Here is a 16724-nt window from a genome sequence, read left to right on the forward strand (position 1 = left end):
TTCTAATCCCTTGAATCTCCTGTGCCTCTGCCAAGCCTTCTAAATTGGGAAAGCACCTTTGCTAAAGAATTAAAGGGGTGGAGGAAGAGAAAGAAGAACCGTTCGTTCTTTGCCATGGCAGGTGGGGGGAAGGTCAGCTGCCTTGGAATTGCTGAAGACCCCAAGAGCAAGGCACCCTTTCCCCTTTCTGCATGACTCTGTGTGACAGCCTTCCCCAAACTAGTGCCCTCCAGATGTTTTGAAGAACAACTCCCATCAGCCCCAACCGGCATGGCTGTTGCAATTTGAAGCCTCCGGAGGGCACCATGTTGGGGAAGGCTGATATGTGAAGAAAAAGGAGCAATGATAAATAATTACGGCCAGCATGTTACAGGACGTATTAACCTGGTCTGAGGGAAAAATAATAATTGGACTCTTGCTAGATACTATACCTGGTTGAAATTTGCAGACTGCCAGTTGTCATTTCAGGTGTTGCCGAGCAAGGAGCCTGTGTTTACCATGGGTTGTCCCCCCCCTTAAAAGTGAGCTGCACTTCATCCCTGCTCTCTTGACAAACATCTCTGTCCGATATGAATGTTCACACCTGAACGTCACATTTACATCTTAGGTGAACACTTAAAACAAGCAAATAAACAAGGAGGTTAAAAATAAAAAGTAATGTGTAAGGAGGATATAATGGCTATTGGTTTTGATGGCTATAGGAAGCCACCAATTCTAGAGGCAGTATATCTTGAAATAACGGGTGCTGGGGAGGAACCATGGGGGAAAGTTGTGGCATTCAGGCCCAGCATGTGGGATTCCCAGAGGCATCTGCTGGACCTTTTGGCTAGAGGGCTGCTCTTTATGTTCTGGAGAGGCCTGAGGAATTGCTGGGTCCAGAACTTTGCTATTGCCTTGGAGAGTCTCTGTCTCAAGTGATAGGCCCTGACTGCAGAAGGGCATCACGAGCCCTCTTCAGGAGTCTGTATGGAAATATTACACCTTTGCAACATTCCGCCCCCTCCCAATTTTCTCTTCTCTCTTTGCCTCCCTTAGGTACAGAGCCCTGGTCTTTTTACTTCATAAATGGCTTTCTGAACTTCAACGTGGCCTTTGTGCTGGCACTCCTGGCCTTACCCTTGACCTCCCTCATGGAAAGTCTGCTGCAGAAATTTCATGGTGAGTGCTGCGGTGTGTTTTTGGGAGCTCAGCTGGAAGCTATGGTATGACTGTCAGGCGACAGCTTGCTTGCAAGCGCAACTTCATTTGGTGGAATTGGCCAAATCCTTCCTGACTGCAAGTGTTCAGAGCAGCCACAGAAGGACAGGGCAGTCAGGGAACCTTAGGCGGAATTTCGTGTGCCGAGAACCTGCTATTACCCGCCACAAAAAAATGAAGTAGGATTCTAGCCCCTATGACCGCCAGAAAAGCATTAGAAGTTTGAGGTTGCTTTTGCTGGAATCCTGGAAGTCCAAGTAGAGCTTGAGCAGGACTTTCCAAAGGCTGGGGAGCAGGAACTTTGATGTCTGCCTGCAACTCCTTGTATCTTCTTCTCTGGCTAGTGCTGGTGGCTGTTACTCACCTTGGAAGCTTTTTGTTAAATTTAAAAGCAGAGTATAAGTACTTAACATGAATGAAGTGTGCCTTGCTTATGCAACCTTGCTGCTTTCTGTTTTCTTCTCCCCCCATTCTGAAATTCTTGTTCTGTATGTCAGTGGCTGTGTGCAATCAAAGGGCACCAGTTCTCCAATCAGGACTGCTTTTTTTAAAAAAGCATCAAAAACCCCTGCCTAGTCCCCTACTGCCCTGATGCCTCAGAAATGTTTATTTTACTTTTTTTAAAAAATAATTTCTTTGCTAGCTGCAGTCTTGCTTATCCAGTATTTATAGAAGTTAAACAACTTGCAAATGGCAGCAGCCCAGCTTTGCCACAGGGCAGACACACAAATTCCTTCTTTGCACATTTTAGTTTTGAAAAACACCATGAGGGTAGAGGAACTCGAAACCCCAGCCTGGTCTTCCACAGGGGTGGGCTGGCTTCAATCTGCTGTGGCCCAGTGTATTTATTTGTTACTAGCATCCCTGGAGGTCACTGATGTGAGTGAATTTTTAAAAGTGGGAGCATATACTCTGGATCTCTAAATGGTTTAGGTGTAACTTGTTCCTGCTAGGTGTTCCTGAGAAGGCTCACCTGCTTAACAGCACAAGGAATGCTATTCTGGATCAGACAAAGCTCTGAAAAACTCCAGCATTCTTTGTTTTGAAACAAACAAACAAAAAATTCCCAGAAACCAGTGGGGCACTGGGGAGGGGGGTGTCTGCCAGATACTGACCAGTGGTCTACTGGTGGGCCATGTTTGTCTTTCTGTCTTGCCCATCTTTGAAATGAAGGCTTGTACTTCCAGGGATGTCCACTAGAGTGCACTAAGCGCTCACATTTTGCAGAGGGCGCCGCATGCACTGTGGGAAACATAAAGGCGTCTTGCCAGCCAAGCCCAGTAGTGGAGGCTGCTGTAACTACCCATTTCATGCCTTTCTGCTTAGCAGATTGTGTCCCGAAGCGGCGGCAGGGGGGGTCCCTTCAGTTGCACGCCTTGTTCTCACGGGCTTCGTGAAGCGCTATGCAATCCTGAATTGCTTTAACACCCCAAGCTTTTCCTTTTGGGGGCAATTCAGGATTTTGACATATATTGAGCTGCCTCTGCAGCCCTTGCAAATTGAAGTAATTGCTGTTACTTCCAAATAAATGACTTCCTGCTTCATTCGAGGGGAGACAAGCGAGGGGGTGCCTTGGTTTTGTTTTCCTTCAAGAGAGAGAATGTGCGTTCAGAGTTCTCGGTGTACTCTGTCGCTGCCGTAACAAAGCATTGGAGGTTTTAGAAGTGCCCGCCCCTAAGCAAGCACATTTTTCTTTCAACATCTTAGGCTCCTTAGAATTCCCCCTTGGATGAACTTCTACAACACCTACCAGGTAGCTGGTAAATCAAAGACTGTTCTCGTTTTTCCTATCGCTCTGCTTATAAGCCTGGGGGAAAAGTATTTATTTGTGAAATTTGAGGTATATGAATTAATCATATACCTTTGCCCAAGATCAGGTGGCTTTTAGATGCATTTAGTAGCTGTGTGCCAGGCACTTTCACTGGCACTGAGGAGAAATGGCAGAAGCCCCTGTACCTATGCAGCTCAGGGTTCACATCAGAGCTCCATAAAGCAAGCTCCATAAAGCTGGGTCATGCCTGATGATGATGCAAGAGGGGCATTTCTGGATTAGACCAAGGGTTTCCTTAGCCCAGTTTTCCATTTCTAGCAGCAGCCAGATGGATGCTCACAAACAGAGCATGAAGGAGTGATTCTCCCCTGCCAGTGGTGGTCTTCAGAGTTACAGTGCCTTCATGTCTGACTGTGTATACCGCTAAAGTACACTCATTATTTCCCTAAAAGAATTATGGTCACCCTCCCAGAGTTACAATTCCCAGCAACCCTTAACAAATTACATTTCCCAGGATTCTTTGAGGGAGAAAACATTCATCAAATGTGCTTTAAAGGCATAGTGTGTACTCAGCCTGTGAAGCCCGCATCAGATTTCCCCACCCAAAAGCCCAACAGAGAGCTGAAATAAACAGCAAAGTGCTGCATTCCAAGATAAGGGTGTGGTGGGGTCCTGAACCAAATGCCTTGGTTGTCCTTGAGCCTCTCCCATCCTGGAGCTAACCCCCCTTTTTTTTGTTTCTTCCAGTTCAGAATCTGGGACGGCCTTACTGGCTGACGCTTTCTCCCATGTACATCTGGATCCTGATTTTCTTCAGCCAGCCTCACAAAGAAGAGAGGTTTCTGTATCCCATCTACCCACTCATTTGCCTATGTGGTGCTGTAGGACTCTCTTCCCTTCAGGTGCGTTTGGGGGTGGCGATGGCTGAGTGTGGGTGCAGGTGGAGAGGGCCCACACCTAAGCAAAGCCATGTTCATGCTAAGTGGTTCCCCCTTCACCACCTTGCTCTGAGTTCCCTACTTGACGCATGAGCTTTCCATGTATCCTCAAGAGTTGGCATGAAGCAATAGTAAGAGAGAGAGAGAGAGGGGGGGGGGGTTGCAGGAATCTGTGCTATCCAGGAACACACAAGGAGCTTTTTTCTTCCTGTGGTCCCAGCTGCACACAGGAGTCCTGGGCTGGGAGCTCACAAAGTTGGTCTGGGGTTGTGCCAAAAAAAAGTATAAAAGTGGGCAGCTGGCACCAAAGTAAGTCCACACTGTTGTCTCCCAGTGATGCTCCTGTGCAGCCTTTGCCAACCCAGTACCCTCCAGATGTTTTGAGCCACAACTCCTTCAGCCCCAGTGGCCAGGGATGATGGCAGCATCTGGAGAGCGCCAGCTGCACCATCCCATTCCGCTTTGTATTTCACGAACTTGTGCAGAAATATAATCTTATGGAAAGGCTGTTAGAGGCTTCTTTGCAGCGGCCACCATCTTCCACCACTGGGTTATTGAAATGAGCTCTATTCCCCGCCTCCCCTTGTTGTAGTCTAAATGACATTCATATTTTGCTTTTCTCTCTCCCCTTCCATAGAAATGTTACCACTTCATATTTCAACGTTACCGCCTGGAGCACTACACGGTCTCTTCAAACTGGCTGGCCCTGGGGACCATCTTTGTCTTTGGGCTCCTGTCCTTGTCGCGCTCCGTAGCTTTGTTCAGAGGTTGGTTCTGGAGAGGCTGCCCTGCTCCTTATTAGTCCCAGGTGGACAAACAAACATCGTAATGCATTTCAGGGGTCGCTTACTCCTCCCTTATCCAGAAACCATGGAGCAGGAGACACCTGACCATCTGCAGAGAATGGCATTCTTGGTAGCTGAATCACCACTTTTGGAATTCCTATTTGCCAAAGTCTGAGCGTAGCTATCTTTTGGGAGTCTTTCAGGCCTTTTGGTCTGTGCTGGTGGTTAATATTGGTGGTAGCCATGGGATTTGAACAACTCTTTTGATTCTTTCTCTCCTTCCCCTTTTGCTTCTCTCCTGATTTAAGGATACCCATAGCCTTTGGGATTTAATGTAAAATCCTTCAGGTGTGTTCTGAAATTGGGTAGCTAACCTAGGATGCTTAGCAAAGCACATGCAGGAGCCCCTTTTGAAGTTAAGAGGCCTTATCATAAGAGCTGGTGTGGCATAGTGGCTAAGAAACTGGGGAAGTCTCTGGTTTAGATACTGTCTCTGGCATTTCAAGTAAGACTGGGAGAGTCTTGACTTCTGACTGAATGTTGGAGAGCCACTGCTGGTTGGAGCCTGTTGGACTCCCACTCCCATCAACCCCAGTCATCATTACTAATGGTCAGAGATGCTGGGTGGTGTAGTCCAATATTTGGAGTTCCAGAGGTTTTCTATCCCTAGTAGATAAAGTGCTGAGCTATATGGGCCGGTGGCTTGGCTCCTTACAAGGCATTTTCGAAAGTGTAAATTTCTGGTTCACTTTGTTGAGTGCAAGGGAAGGGCATTTTCGCAGTTTATCATAGCTCAGGGAAGCTCATGCTGACTTGAAGGGGTTCCTAAAATTGTTTAGGCACAAAGGCACAGCCAAATCTTCCTTTTTTTCCACTTACGGTGTCTCTTCCTCTTAGGTTACCATGGGCCCCTTGACCTGTACCCAGAATTCCACAGAATCGCCACTGATCCCACTATCCACACTGTGCCAGAGGGGAGGCCAGTTCACGTTTGTGTGGGGAAGGAATGGCACCGTTTCCCCAGCAGCTTCCTCCTGCCAGATAAGTAAGTCAAGGCACAAACAGGGTTTATCCCACAAGGATGCAGGTGCTGTTCATCACCATAGATAACCAATTTGTGCATAGACCAGGAGTAAATACTTGGGTGGACCTCATTAGCAGCTGCAGTGGCCAAGCTCCCCAGGCTCACTGATGGTGATGAGAACTGGGTTGCTTTTGGCCACTGCAGGAATCAAAGGAAGGTGTTGAGGCCGGTGAGATGGAGAGAGGACCTGGACATTGTGACCTAAACACTGGGCAGTGTTGTGTTGTGTTGAGGTTGCAATTTTGATGTGTTTTTGGTTTATTGCCAGGTTTCATCTTTCGAATGTTTCATATATTTTTTTACTAATATATTTATTGCTCAATTCTTTTTGTAAACCGCTTTGAGAATGTTTGCTTGTTTTTTACAATCAAGCAGTAAATAAATTTATGAAACAAGTAATTTTGCAGGACTGCAGCAAAAAAAAAAAAAAAAAAAGCAAACTGTGGAATTAGGAGCAGAATTCAGTTTCCTATAAAACCCACTTCAGGATTAAAAAAAACCCCACAAAGCAAGGTTTCTAGGCCTCATGGCTAATACAAAGGGGACAGGAGCTTCTGTGAGCTCCTTGCTCCTCCCCTCATCTGCATCCATTATGCAAATAATTGCAGAAAATGACTTTTCAAAAGATGAGACATGATTCAGATTTGCTCAGGTAGTGCAGATGGCCAAATCCAGCTCCTACAGTAATGTACTTTGGTTTGGCTGAAGACAGAATTTTAAGTGGGATTTTTTTTGGCTGGGTGTGTTGTGTGTGCTACTGATTAGCACAGCTTTGCATTTAGCTTTTCATGGTGACACTGATGCTCACGTCAGGCTGCGCTTATGCCTGCCCCTTCAGCTTCAAACCGAGGCAGCTTTGCCTGCACAGACGTTACTGTAGCTGTAAATTCAAGGGTTTAATAACCTAACGGTACCTAGACCATAATGCGCCAGATGGATATCTCTCCCCCCCCCACCTTTAAAAAAAGAGAGAAAGAGAATGAGGCATTAAATCCCAAACCGTCACAAGGGATTGATGATTAAGAGGAACAAAACTCGCCCAAGACTACGTCAAAACTGCTGCAGCGTTGCAAGAGCTGGGATTAGCTCTGGCCTTGCCAGTGATTAGGGCTCAGGCAGCAGCCGAGGGCTGTGTTCTTGGAGTCACTGGAGCATGAGTTAAGGAGCATCAAGGACAAAAAGGCTTTCTGGATCTCCTGCCCCACTGAAGCACCTTCTGCCAGGGTTGCTCTGACCCTGTTGCAGCAGACGGGCTCCGAATGATACCTGAGCTGCAAACTTTCTTGGCGCTTGTAGGCAAAATGTGAATTTAGCAAGGCTTTGTACCTACAGGAGCCTGTTTGTTTTCCTCTTTTCCTGACTCTGGCCTTTGTTCTCTTTGCACTCTCAGGAGTGCTGCACGTTTCCCCCTATCACTGCCCCCCTCCAATGGCCTGTCACAACTGTAGCATTCCATTTCCCCATGGTCTGCAGCCCTCTGATGAGGGAAGCCCCTAGAATATGTAACATGAAGAGCAGTTAATGGTAATGGGACTGTGAACATGCACACACACACACACACACACACACACACACACCACTCCCAAATCCTGATTCACCCACGAAGGAATCACAGGCACATCCTCATCCTGTGGCCTGCAGATTACGGTGAGCTGTTCTGTAGCGGACAGCTGGCAACCCCAAGCTGTGTTCACAGCCTTTGCCTTGCTGGGTTATTGCTGTGGCGTTTTGCTTGCAAGTTAAAAGCCCACAGGGTTTAATATCACCCCCTCCCTCTTACTCCCTGCAGTTGGCAGCTTCAGTTCATTCCATCAGAGTTCAGGGGCCAGTTGCCAAAACCATTTGCCAAGGGACCAATGGCCACTCGCATCATTCCAACAGACATGAACGACCAAAACCAGGAAGAGCCCTCCAGATACGTAAGTGGCATCTTCTCTCTCTCTCTCTCTCTCTCTCTCTCTCTCTCTCTCTCTCTCTCTCTCTCTCTCTCTCTCTCTGGTACCTTGGACAGGACACGCTTGCTGTGCCCAACGGGAAACAGCACTCTTGATTTCTTTCAGGGCAGAACTTCTCTTTGGCATGTGGGGGATTCCTACGTACCTGTTTAAACATAAGCGGCCATAGCTGGGGGACGTCACTGCATTTGGACAAAGCTGTTTCCGTGATAAGTGCCTGGACACTCAAGTATTTAAAAAAAAACAAAACGTAACTTCAGTCACCAAGTTGTCACAGGATGCAAGCAGAATAGACACACCCAGGTCCTAAAAACATAAACTCTTATGCACAGTACAACCTGTGGCCCAAATGTGCATATGTGAGAGAGCTGTAATGCAGAAAAGCATCCCAATTGTTGTTCTTGTACAGTGGTACCTCGGGTTACGTACTTAATTCATTCCGGAGGTCCGTACTTAACCTGAAACGGTTCTTAACATGAAGCACCACTTTAGCTAATGGGGCCTCCTGCTGCTGCCGCACCGCCGGAGCCTGATTTCTGTGCTCATCCTGAAGCAAAGTTCTTAACCTGAAGCAATATTTCTGGGTTAGCGGCGTATGTAACCTGAAGCCTATGTAATCTGAGGTACCACTGTACTGATGAGATGGTCAAGGAGATGTTGTCCCTGCAAAGAGTAGGAGTCCTAATGCTGTGTGAGCTGCATCCCTGTAGGAGATGGGAACCAACCCAAAATGTCCTCTCTCCCTTCCAGTTTGACATTTCCAAATGCCATTACCTGGTGGATTTAGACACTGCAACCGAAGCACCCAGGGAGCCACGGTATGCCGCCAACAGGGAAGAATGGATCAGTATTGCTTACAAGCCTTTCCTGGATAGTTCAAGGTAAGATGCTGAAAAGCACAAGGGGAAAAGGAGGGCTATAGGGGGCTCATTCTGCCTAGTTAGGGATCTCTGCAAAACTCAATTCGGGAACTTGCATCTTTTTGGGAGGGAGGGATGGAAAAGTCGTTGTCTGAAAAAGGGAGCAGTAGTCATGTGTGTGTGTGCATGTGTGTGCGCTCTTAATCTGCACAGGCAAACTGCACCTGCTCTGTCTACTCCTTATGACGGTGGTGTTTGGAATGGCAACAGCCTGCACTGCTGGTGGATTTTCAATAAAGTTTCCTTTTGGGATGACTTGGCCCGGGGTTTGAGTCATGCTAGAGGTCGAGAAGGAATTCCCCCCCAGCAGGGAGGACTGTTGGCAGCCAGCAGCACTCTTCTTCCTACCTTCCCCCCTTTCCCTTGCAAGTGAGTTGTAGACTGCTAAAAAGATTACCTAGGTGTGAAGTTAATCACATCCCCTCACTTCTAAATTTGCATTTCCCCTGTGTCATCCTCTTCCTCTCGGCAACTGTTCTGGCTGAAGTTTTGCTCCCAAGTCTACTGGTCCCAGGGGGGCTCACCTTTCAGGAAAGATCTGCCAGCCTCATGAGGCACTGAGGGTGGGATTTCGGGTCCCGTGCAATCCACTTCCTCTTCCCCCTCCAGCCTCACGTTGACGGCTGCGACATGTCTGGCTCCTCTGAAGTGTTCACCAGCTGTCTGGCTTCCCCAGCACTCCCCACGCTTTTCTCTTTATATATTTTAAAAGATAAGAGCATGATCGAGAATTGTTATTTTAAAAATAAATAAATAAAAAGCTTGAAGAGTGGGTGGATGGGAAGCCAGCTCTGTGAGAATTTCCCCAAGGAAGGTGGCAGTGGGAGATGTGCTAATAGGTTACCAGCTTGCTGGAGTATCTGAATTGGCAGCTCGGGGGGGGGGGGCGGCAGGAAGAGGTTCAGCTGACTGTGCTGGCGACCCAGAGAGGCAGCATCCGAAGCAGCTGCTTCCATCCTTGGCCACTTCTGCCAATACTGAATCTGAAGAAATTACATGGTGTTAAATATTCCATAGCTTGTGCAGCCTGGCAGTAATTCTATGTGTGATGAAGTGGTATTTTTCACTGTGGTTTGGCTTATTCATTCGCAAAACATATTTGTCTCACTGTCAATGCATTTCTATATCTCCAGTGCTTTAGTTTCTGAAAAGAAAGATATCTGACCTTAAGTCTGCCCTCCTCACCTTGGGGAAATCCTTTCCTCAAATGTCAGATGTGTTTGTTCTGCACACGCTCAGAGGAAGTGTCACTTTCATTATTTTATATGTTCCAAAGGGAAAGGGGGGGCTTAAAAACTGAAAAGTTACTGGGGCTCAGTCCCGGCATAAGTTTAATCCCTGAATATTCTAAGCAGCAAGCGTGAATTGAAGCCCTGAGCCCTTTCCACTCCTTCCTTTTTATGGGAACCTGGTGGAAGACCCTCCGTTGACTTGCCTGTAGCAGTGACAGCTGGTTACTGCTTGCTCCTGGTTCAGAGGGAGGAAGAGCGAGAGCCGGGGGCATGCTGGATTTTGGCAGCCTCTAGATCTGGCAGCTGCTCCGTCGATCCAAACATAGCGGTTCCAAAAAGAGAGAGTGGCGGGTGTGTGCAGGGGAATGGATCTGTTAATAGCTATTGGCTGTTTTCAGAGACTGGAATTTGACTGAGGAGATGGAGGGAGAGGGGAGTCACGTGGCTGCTTGCAAACGGACTCGAACCTCTGGCTGGCTGCCCCTCTCTCAGCCCGGCTGACCTCCACTGCAGCACAGCCAGCTGCCTAACTCCTGAACCCTCAAGGGGAGAATGCGGACTAACAACTGTCTGTTTCTCTGCCCCCCCTTGTGGTCTCCAGGCACTGTGTAAATCAAAAACCACCGGCCTGACCATGACCACTGCTCAGTGTTCTCAGGGAATTTCTACATGGGTGGGCCTTAAGTTTAGCTGCTCCTGCTGCATTCTGTACCTGAGAGTGCCACAATTCTGCTCTTGAAACTATTTGTGTAAATGTAGTAATATAGCAGGGCTGTAGCTGAGATATGGGTTTTCAAGTAACATTTTGGGCTTGGAGGCTGGGGTAGGAGGGACCAGTGCACAAACACAGGAGAGCCAGTGGGGGCTGCTGCACTGGGCTGCCACTCTGCGCCTGCTGCCTGACGAGTGCGTTTTATCTTTCTCACAACTACTGTTCCTCTTCTCTGGGAAACTGAATGACCCTGGCTGCTCGATTCATGCTTGCTGAACCAGAGGCTTCTGGGACACAAAGAGTCCCCCATTGACGTCAGCCAGTGCCGTGGTAACTCTCAGTTGGCTTTGATAAATGGTGCTGCTAATTGAATTAGAGAGCACTCAGAGCCATCGACTAATTATGCTACTCAGGCAGCAGCTTTGTCTGGGTCCATTTAATTCTGCATTGGCTGAGCGCTCCAGTTCTGGGGGAGGAAAGGGCAGGATGGATTAGGGATCCCAGCTGAGGCAGCAAAGGCATGTGCCAGCACTTTTAAACCAAAGAGACCCTCCCCATTCCCCACCAGCTGCCTTAGCACTTCCCCACCCCCTCAAGCATACAATAAGCTACCAGGGGCTTTAAGCAGGCCAGCCCTCCCTGTCAAATTCTTTTTTGTTCCCCTTTCCCTATAAGTGATGTTCAACTGCCCTTAGTGTTCTAATTTTCCCCTGCACATCTAGGGAGTCTTAGAAACCCTCACTTTCTCTGTGGGTAGGCCTGTTTTGGTGCCTTCCCACCACCAAGTTTGCTGTTAATAGCTAGCAATGTGTGTGTGTCATACATTTTATTTTCAAAAGCTTCCTTGGTTTTCCAGGTCCTCAAAGTTCTTTCGGGCCTTCTACATCCCCTTCCTGTCCCACCAGCACACAACGTACATGAACTATACCATCCTGAAGCCTCGGCGCTTCAAGCAAGCCAGGAAGAAAGCTGGAGGCTAGCTCGAGCCTCTGGGGATCCAACGAGAACCGGCCGAAGATGCTGGCTTCTTCTTCAGGTGTCTCAATCCCACCTGCCCACTCCCATTTTTTGTAAGAGTGGCAGTGGCTGTGGTGGGTGGGTAGGGAAATGCTTGGGAAGGTTTCCCTTTTTTGGCTGGCTGTGCTGCAATATTATTGACCACCTGATCTGCCATTGTTTGGGGGCTCTGCTTCGCTTTCAGAAACTCCCGGAAAGTATGAGCAAGGCGTCATCTTGCTGCGGAGTCAACAGGAGCAAAAATCTTGGTTTGTGCGAACGTTTACCAAGTTTCTGGCTGAGAGGTAGCCTGGGGCTGCTGTGGGTCTTTCAGTATTTCCCCTCCACCACAGAACATCTCGCCAACCCTGGAGGGAAGTTTTTATTTTGGGAGGGGGGTGTATGTGTGTGTTTTAAGAGGCCTTTTGGAGAGAGAAAACAGCCTCACCAGCAGGAATGCACAACACTCCCTGGTGGGTCTTCAGGGGAAAAGGCCCTCCTTGACTCAGATGGAGCAGAAATAACTTGCACTTTCGAGAACTGTGACTCTGTTAATTACATAATTTAGTGAAACATTGACTTGTGCGTGAGTGGGTTTTTATTTTAAAAACCTCCATTGTCTGTCTTGTCAGCTGCTGCCAAAACACGGGTTTGTGTAGGGTGTTTTTTTGTTTTAAGTTTCCTTCCCCCCCCCCCTACATTCTAGCTTCTTTGTGAAATGTCTGGCTTTGTAATGTTTCCAAATTTACTAAAGTGTGGAAGGGAGCTCTCCTCCTCACTGCACACCTGTCGCTGTGAAATACAGTGGCTTCTCATTCAGCCTGCACTGTATGTACTATGAAACTGTGTCATTAGTGATTAAATATTAGGCTTGTATCCCCCCCCCAAATGCAGTTTTAGGTGTGGAAGGAAAGTGTGTGTGTTGGTCTCTCTCTGTCTTTCATGCACCCAAAGCTCCAGTTTAACTGCATCGTCCACAGCCTCAAAAGTAGATGAGAAAAGTGCTGACGACATGTGAGAGCAACAGGTGATTTATTTCATGACGGGAAGGCCAAGGTCTCCCTTCTGAGGCTAGAGCTGACATTTTAAGCATCCAATGAAACTATCCTTCACCATGTACTGCTAATGCATCTAGCCGGGGCCCCTGAAGAAGTGGGAGGCAGCAGATGATTTTTCACCCTAAACTTACGCATGTTTAAAAAAATCACAAAACATGTTATTCTGAAGAAATGTTTGAGGAAGCCAGTCCCAGAAGCAAATGCGTTGGTTTTGGTCACTTGACCTTGTTCACCTGAATTGTAAGGAAGAAAATGCAGCCGCTAAGTTTTTCCACAAAAGATAACGTAACTAAATATTTCACATGGGAGCAGGGCTGCAGGCTGAAGATTCATTGCCACCAGGGTGGCCAGAAGTGGGATTGAATGAACATCTCCACCCCAACACCGGAACAACACACAGAGGTTGCGAATCTGGAAAACCGGCGCATCATCCTCACAGGAAGGGCAGGAGATGTGGCTGGGCAAAGCTGTGAAGAGGAGAAGAGAAAGGGTTGTGTCAGAAACACACTTAAGGAGAGCTGCTAGCCTCTCCCTCCACAGCTGAGTTGGTCCCTATTTGGAAACAGCAGAGGCTGCCTGGGATCTCCTGTGTGGCCTGATTCAGAATCTGGTGGTCCCCCCCCCCTTTTAACATACTTTAGAGAAGAAATAGGAGAGTGCTGGTCCCATTTAAACACTGTACTTGCTGATTGCCCTTTTAGTCCTTCTAAACAGCACTGGCTTCTCTCCTGCCCACACCCCGAAGCTGTGCTCTCCTGTGCCTTGTAACAGCTTTGCAAAAGGCAAAAAAAATTTCAACCCTCCTTAACAGCTAGGAATATCTTGCTACACAAAGCAGGCTGCATGAAGGCATATCGTCCTCACCACAAGAGCTTTTGCACATTGGTGCAACCGTGCATGCGTGGCCTCCGTCCTCATTTGCTCAGTAGGGCAAAGAAGAGGCTCACGTGTGCCTTGCTATGTACAGAAAGGCAGAGAGCAGCTGGGAGTTTTGTTAGTCACGATGTCTCGAGCTGATGTTCTGGAGACTGGAGCGACCCTTCCAGCTGGTTTATGCAATGCAGCATGAATCATGCCATCAACAAGCTCGGGGCCTATTATTAGATTAGGAAACTGCTGCCTCAATGCAAGATCTGCTCATAAAGATCAGTTATTTTTTGCCACAGTTCTCAACTAGGGGATGCTGGCCAGAGAAAATAAGAGGCTCTTTGCTTCTTAGGAATTCCTCTTCTCCTGCAGCTCAACTAACCTTTGACATCCAGTACAGAACTTTGTTGTTGCCCGAGTTTTAATATTTGTCACTATCAGGAACTTGCAATAAAAAGCTGACTTTGCATGCTTCAATTAAAGCTTGGGTACTCCCCCCTCCCCGACTTCTGAGCGATCACATTAATGACCAATGAATCCTTTTGCAGCTAAGACCTGGAACCAGTATTTCCTTCCTGCTAGTGACCCTGGTCCACTGATATGAAGCTGCCATTGACCCATCTAGTTTAGCATTGTCTACACTGACTAGCAGCAGTTCTTGAGGGTTTCAGGCAGGGTGACCTCTAGTGGAGGCTACTCTGTGAGGGCTAACAGGGCACAGCCTTACCAAGCTCTGACCTCAGCTAGTCTGCACCTGCCTACTTTATTGACTTGCAACCAATCAAGAGATGTCTCTACCTGCCCTTGGCTCTGGCTGTGCTGCCTGTTAGCTTCTTAATGGTATCAATGGGCACCAACCACAACTGGTTCTCTCCTGACCCTACCTAGAGTTGGGAGGGACTGAACCAGGGCCTCATGCATCCAAAGCAGAGGCTCGACCAATGATCTATGACCAAATTTTCTACACCTTTTTCTCAGTGAGAGAAACCTGGTCACTGCAGGGCTGCCCGAAGGAGGTCTTACTAAGAGAATCAGAAGTGTGTTTTACAACAGGGTGTATTCAGCCTAATAGGTGAAACATTGTGCATTCCCTCAGGGCTGCCTAACATTATCAAGCATAACAACAAAGCAGCTGCATCTGGATTACGAATCGAACTGACAGACCCTGGAACACAAGCAGGGTGGGGTTTCTGGACCAGCACCAAATTCTGAGGAGGTTCCAGGTTGTCTCTACAGCAGTTCACACACCAGTTACAATCTATTGTGCCCACTAAGCTTGTGAGTCAGCATGGCAGGCATAAGCTTGTGGTGCAAACATACTGCTCCAGCAGAGCTGTTGCCTCCCCCAAAATACCTACCCTCTGCTGTTCTATGGTTGCAGGATAATGTTCTCTCTCCTTGCAATACAACTTTTCAATCTCTCAAAAAAGGATCAAGATAACTTACCAAAGAGTCACCCTCTTCAGACCACTATATATCTATATATATATATATAAAAAATCAATGGGGAAGCTTTTGCTGGGTTGCATATACCACCTGAGGCCAAGGGTGTGTGTCCCTTGTGGGGAAACACTCCCAACTGCATAGAAAACTAATTCATCCAGAGAAAGCATTGGATCCAGAGGTTCGCCCTGTGGATTTCTTAATCTCAAAGAAGAAAAGGCGAAGGCAGCAAAATAACACGCGATAAAATCTCAAAGCTGCTGAAAAATGTGTTATCTATGGATAATCCTTTTCCTTTAACCCCATTGCCTGACACTTTCCAAGAGCTACTATATCTGTTGATTTGCAGAGGTCAAATCACTCCCATCCCATCCCTCCCCTCAATTGGGCTCACTAGGGGACAGAAATAATCTGGAGTTGGGGAACTAGAAAGGCCAGCCCTAATATCGGGTAGAGGGAGGAAGCTGCCTCGGGCAACACTCGGGTGGGGTGGGAAGGGAAGGGGGTGGTGGTACTGGAAGACAGAGCTATGTGGACCATGAGGTGTGACAGGTGCTCTTCATCCTGCCTTCAGGTACAGCAGAGGACGTTGTCAGCACTGAAAAGCCACCTGCCAGTCTGTGCATGGAAGGGGTTGTGAGCAGTGGAGGCTGCTGCATTAGGGGAAAAGGGGGCACTGCCCCACCAACCTGTCTGCCTTCAACCTACAAGAGCTCAGGGTGGCTCCACTTTCATTGGCTCTGGCGCCACCTACTGTTGGTCTCCCTGCCTTCTACCCTACAGGCGTGAAATGCACAATTTGTCCTTCCCCCTCTCAGGTAGCAGAAGTTCTCGGGCCAGTCCTGAGATCCAGCCAGCACTTGTCCCCTTTGGAAAACAGCCCATGCTCAAAACACACTAGGCCATTGGAATAAAAGGGGGAAATCCCCCTTCACTTCCCACCAAATCCACCTTCACAGCACTTGAGAGGCCTTGCCTCCTTAGCACGGTCTTTCGTCACCCCCTGCCTGGCTTCCAGAAGGAGGAGCCTTGACCTCAGTTCGCCTTGGCACTGCAAGGGTCTGCTCAGGGCAGGCTCTTTCCTGGGCTCGCTCCTGGCAGTAAACAGACAGCGTTGCATCACCATCAGGCTCGCCTTGTGACCAGGCAGCCGCCAGGAATGCAGCGACCCTTTCTCCAGGGAGCCTGAGGCCTTGGCGTTGGTTTTGGCTGCCTCCCAGTTGCTGCCTCAATCTGCGTTCAGAAGAGCTCTTGTTTCCCTCTGGATTCGCATCCGAGAGAGCGCTGTGACAACTTCGGCCCGCTCACTCTGCAGGAGAAAAACAGACAACCCTGCTCTCTGTCCACAGGTCACACTGCCCGGCTACCTCTCTCTGTCTGAAGCAGTAACGTTGACTTTCCAGTGACGACCTCCCCTCCCTCTTTATGGGGGCGATGAGCTGGTGGGTGAAACATGGAGGGAGCCGAGCAAGCTGCCTCTTTGCATTAATCCCCCTGCTGTTGCGAAGCCTCGCTGTTGACTGAAAGAATGAGTTCGCGCTGGGCTCGGGGCTGCAGCAGCTTGCCAGCTGGAAACAGCTCGCAGCGTGCAACTCGCCTGCTCTCTCACATAAATGACAAAGGGAGGAAGCTGCCTTATATATGCCGAGTCAGAGAATCGGTCCCTCCAGCTCAGCATTGCCTGCACTGGCTGGCAGCAGCTCTCCACAGAGTTTTGGACTGGAGGTTTCCCCAGTCCTAACGAGTTGCTGGGATTTGAAAGCGGG

At 48.3% G+C, this 16724-nt stretch overlaps 1 protein-coding gene and 1 long non-coding RNA gene across 3 annotated transcripts in view; one reads left to right on the forward strand and one right to left on the reverse strand.

Annotated features, from left to right (window-relative positions):
* The window catches only part of LOC309357588 (alpha-1,2-mannosyltransferase ALG9-like), a 33009-nt gene extending 20840 nt beyond the window's left edge, over window positions 1-12169 (forward strand). For both annotated transcript variants that reach the window (XM_081889855.1, XM_081889854.1), the window contains 7 exons: window positions 1036-1158; window positions 3716-3870; window positions 4544-4673; window positions 5589-5736; window positions 7565-7694; window positions 8481-8611; window positions 11451-12169. In XM_081889855.1, coding sequence (XP_081745981.1) covers window positions 1036-1158; window positions 3716-3870; window positions 4544-4673; window positions 5589-5736; window positions 7565-7694; window positions 8481-8611; window positions 11451-11574 — 941 coding nt within the window. In that variant the 3' untranslated portion in view covers window positions 11575-12169. The remainder of the gene's footprint in view (window positions 1-1035; window positions 1159-3715; window positions 3871-4543; window positions 4674-5588; window positions 5737-7564; window positions 7695-8480; window positions 8612-11450) is intronic.
* On the reverse strand, window positions 11984-15431 carry LOC309357720. Its single transcript, XR_014163194.1, has 2 exons — window positions 14718-15431; window positions 11984-13959 (listed from the first exon to the last, which is right to left on the reverse strand). It is a non-coding gene; the product is annotated as an uncharacterized lncRNA (long non-coding RNA).
* Window positions 15432-16724: the final 1293 nt, after the last annotated feature.

The sequence above is a fragment of the Podarcis melisellensis genome (assembly GCF_964234715.1).
Source record: "Podarcis melisellensis genome assembly, chromosome: 15".
In the NCBI taxonomy this organism is placed as follows: Eukaryota; Metazoa; Chordata; class Lepidosauria; order Squamata; family Lacertidae; genus Podarcis; species Podarcis melisellensis.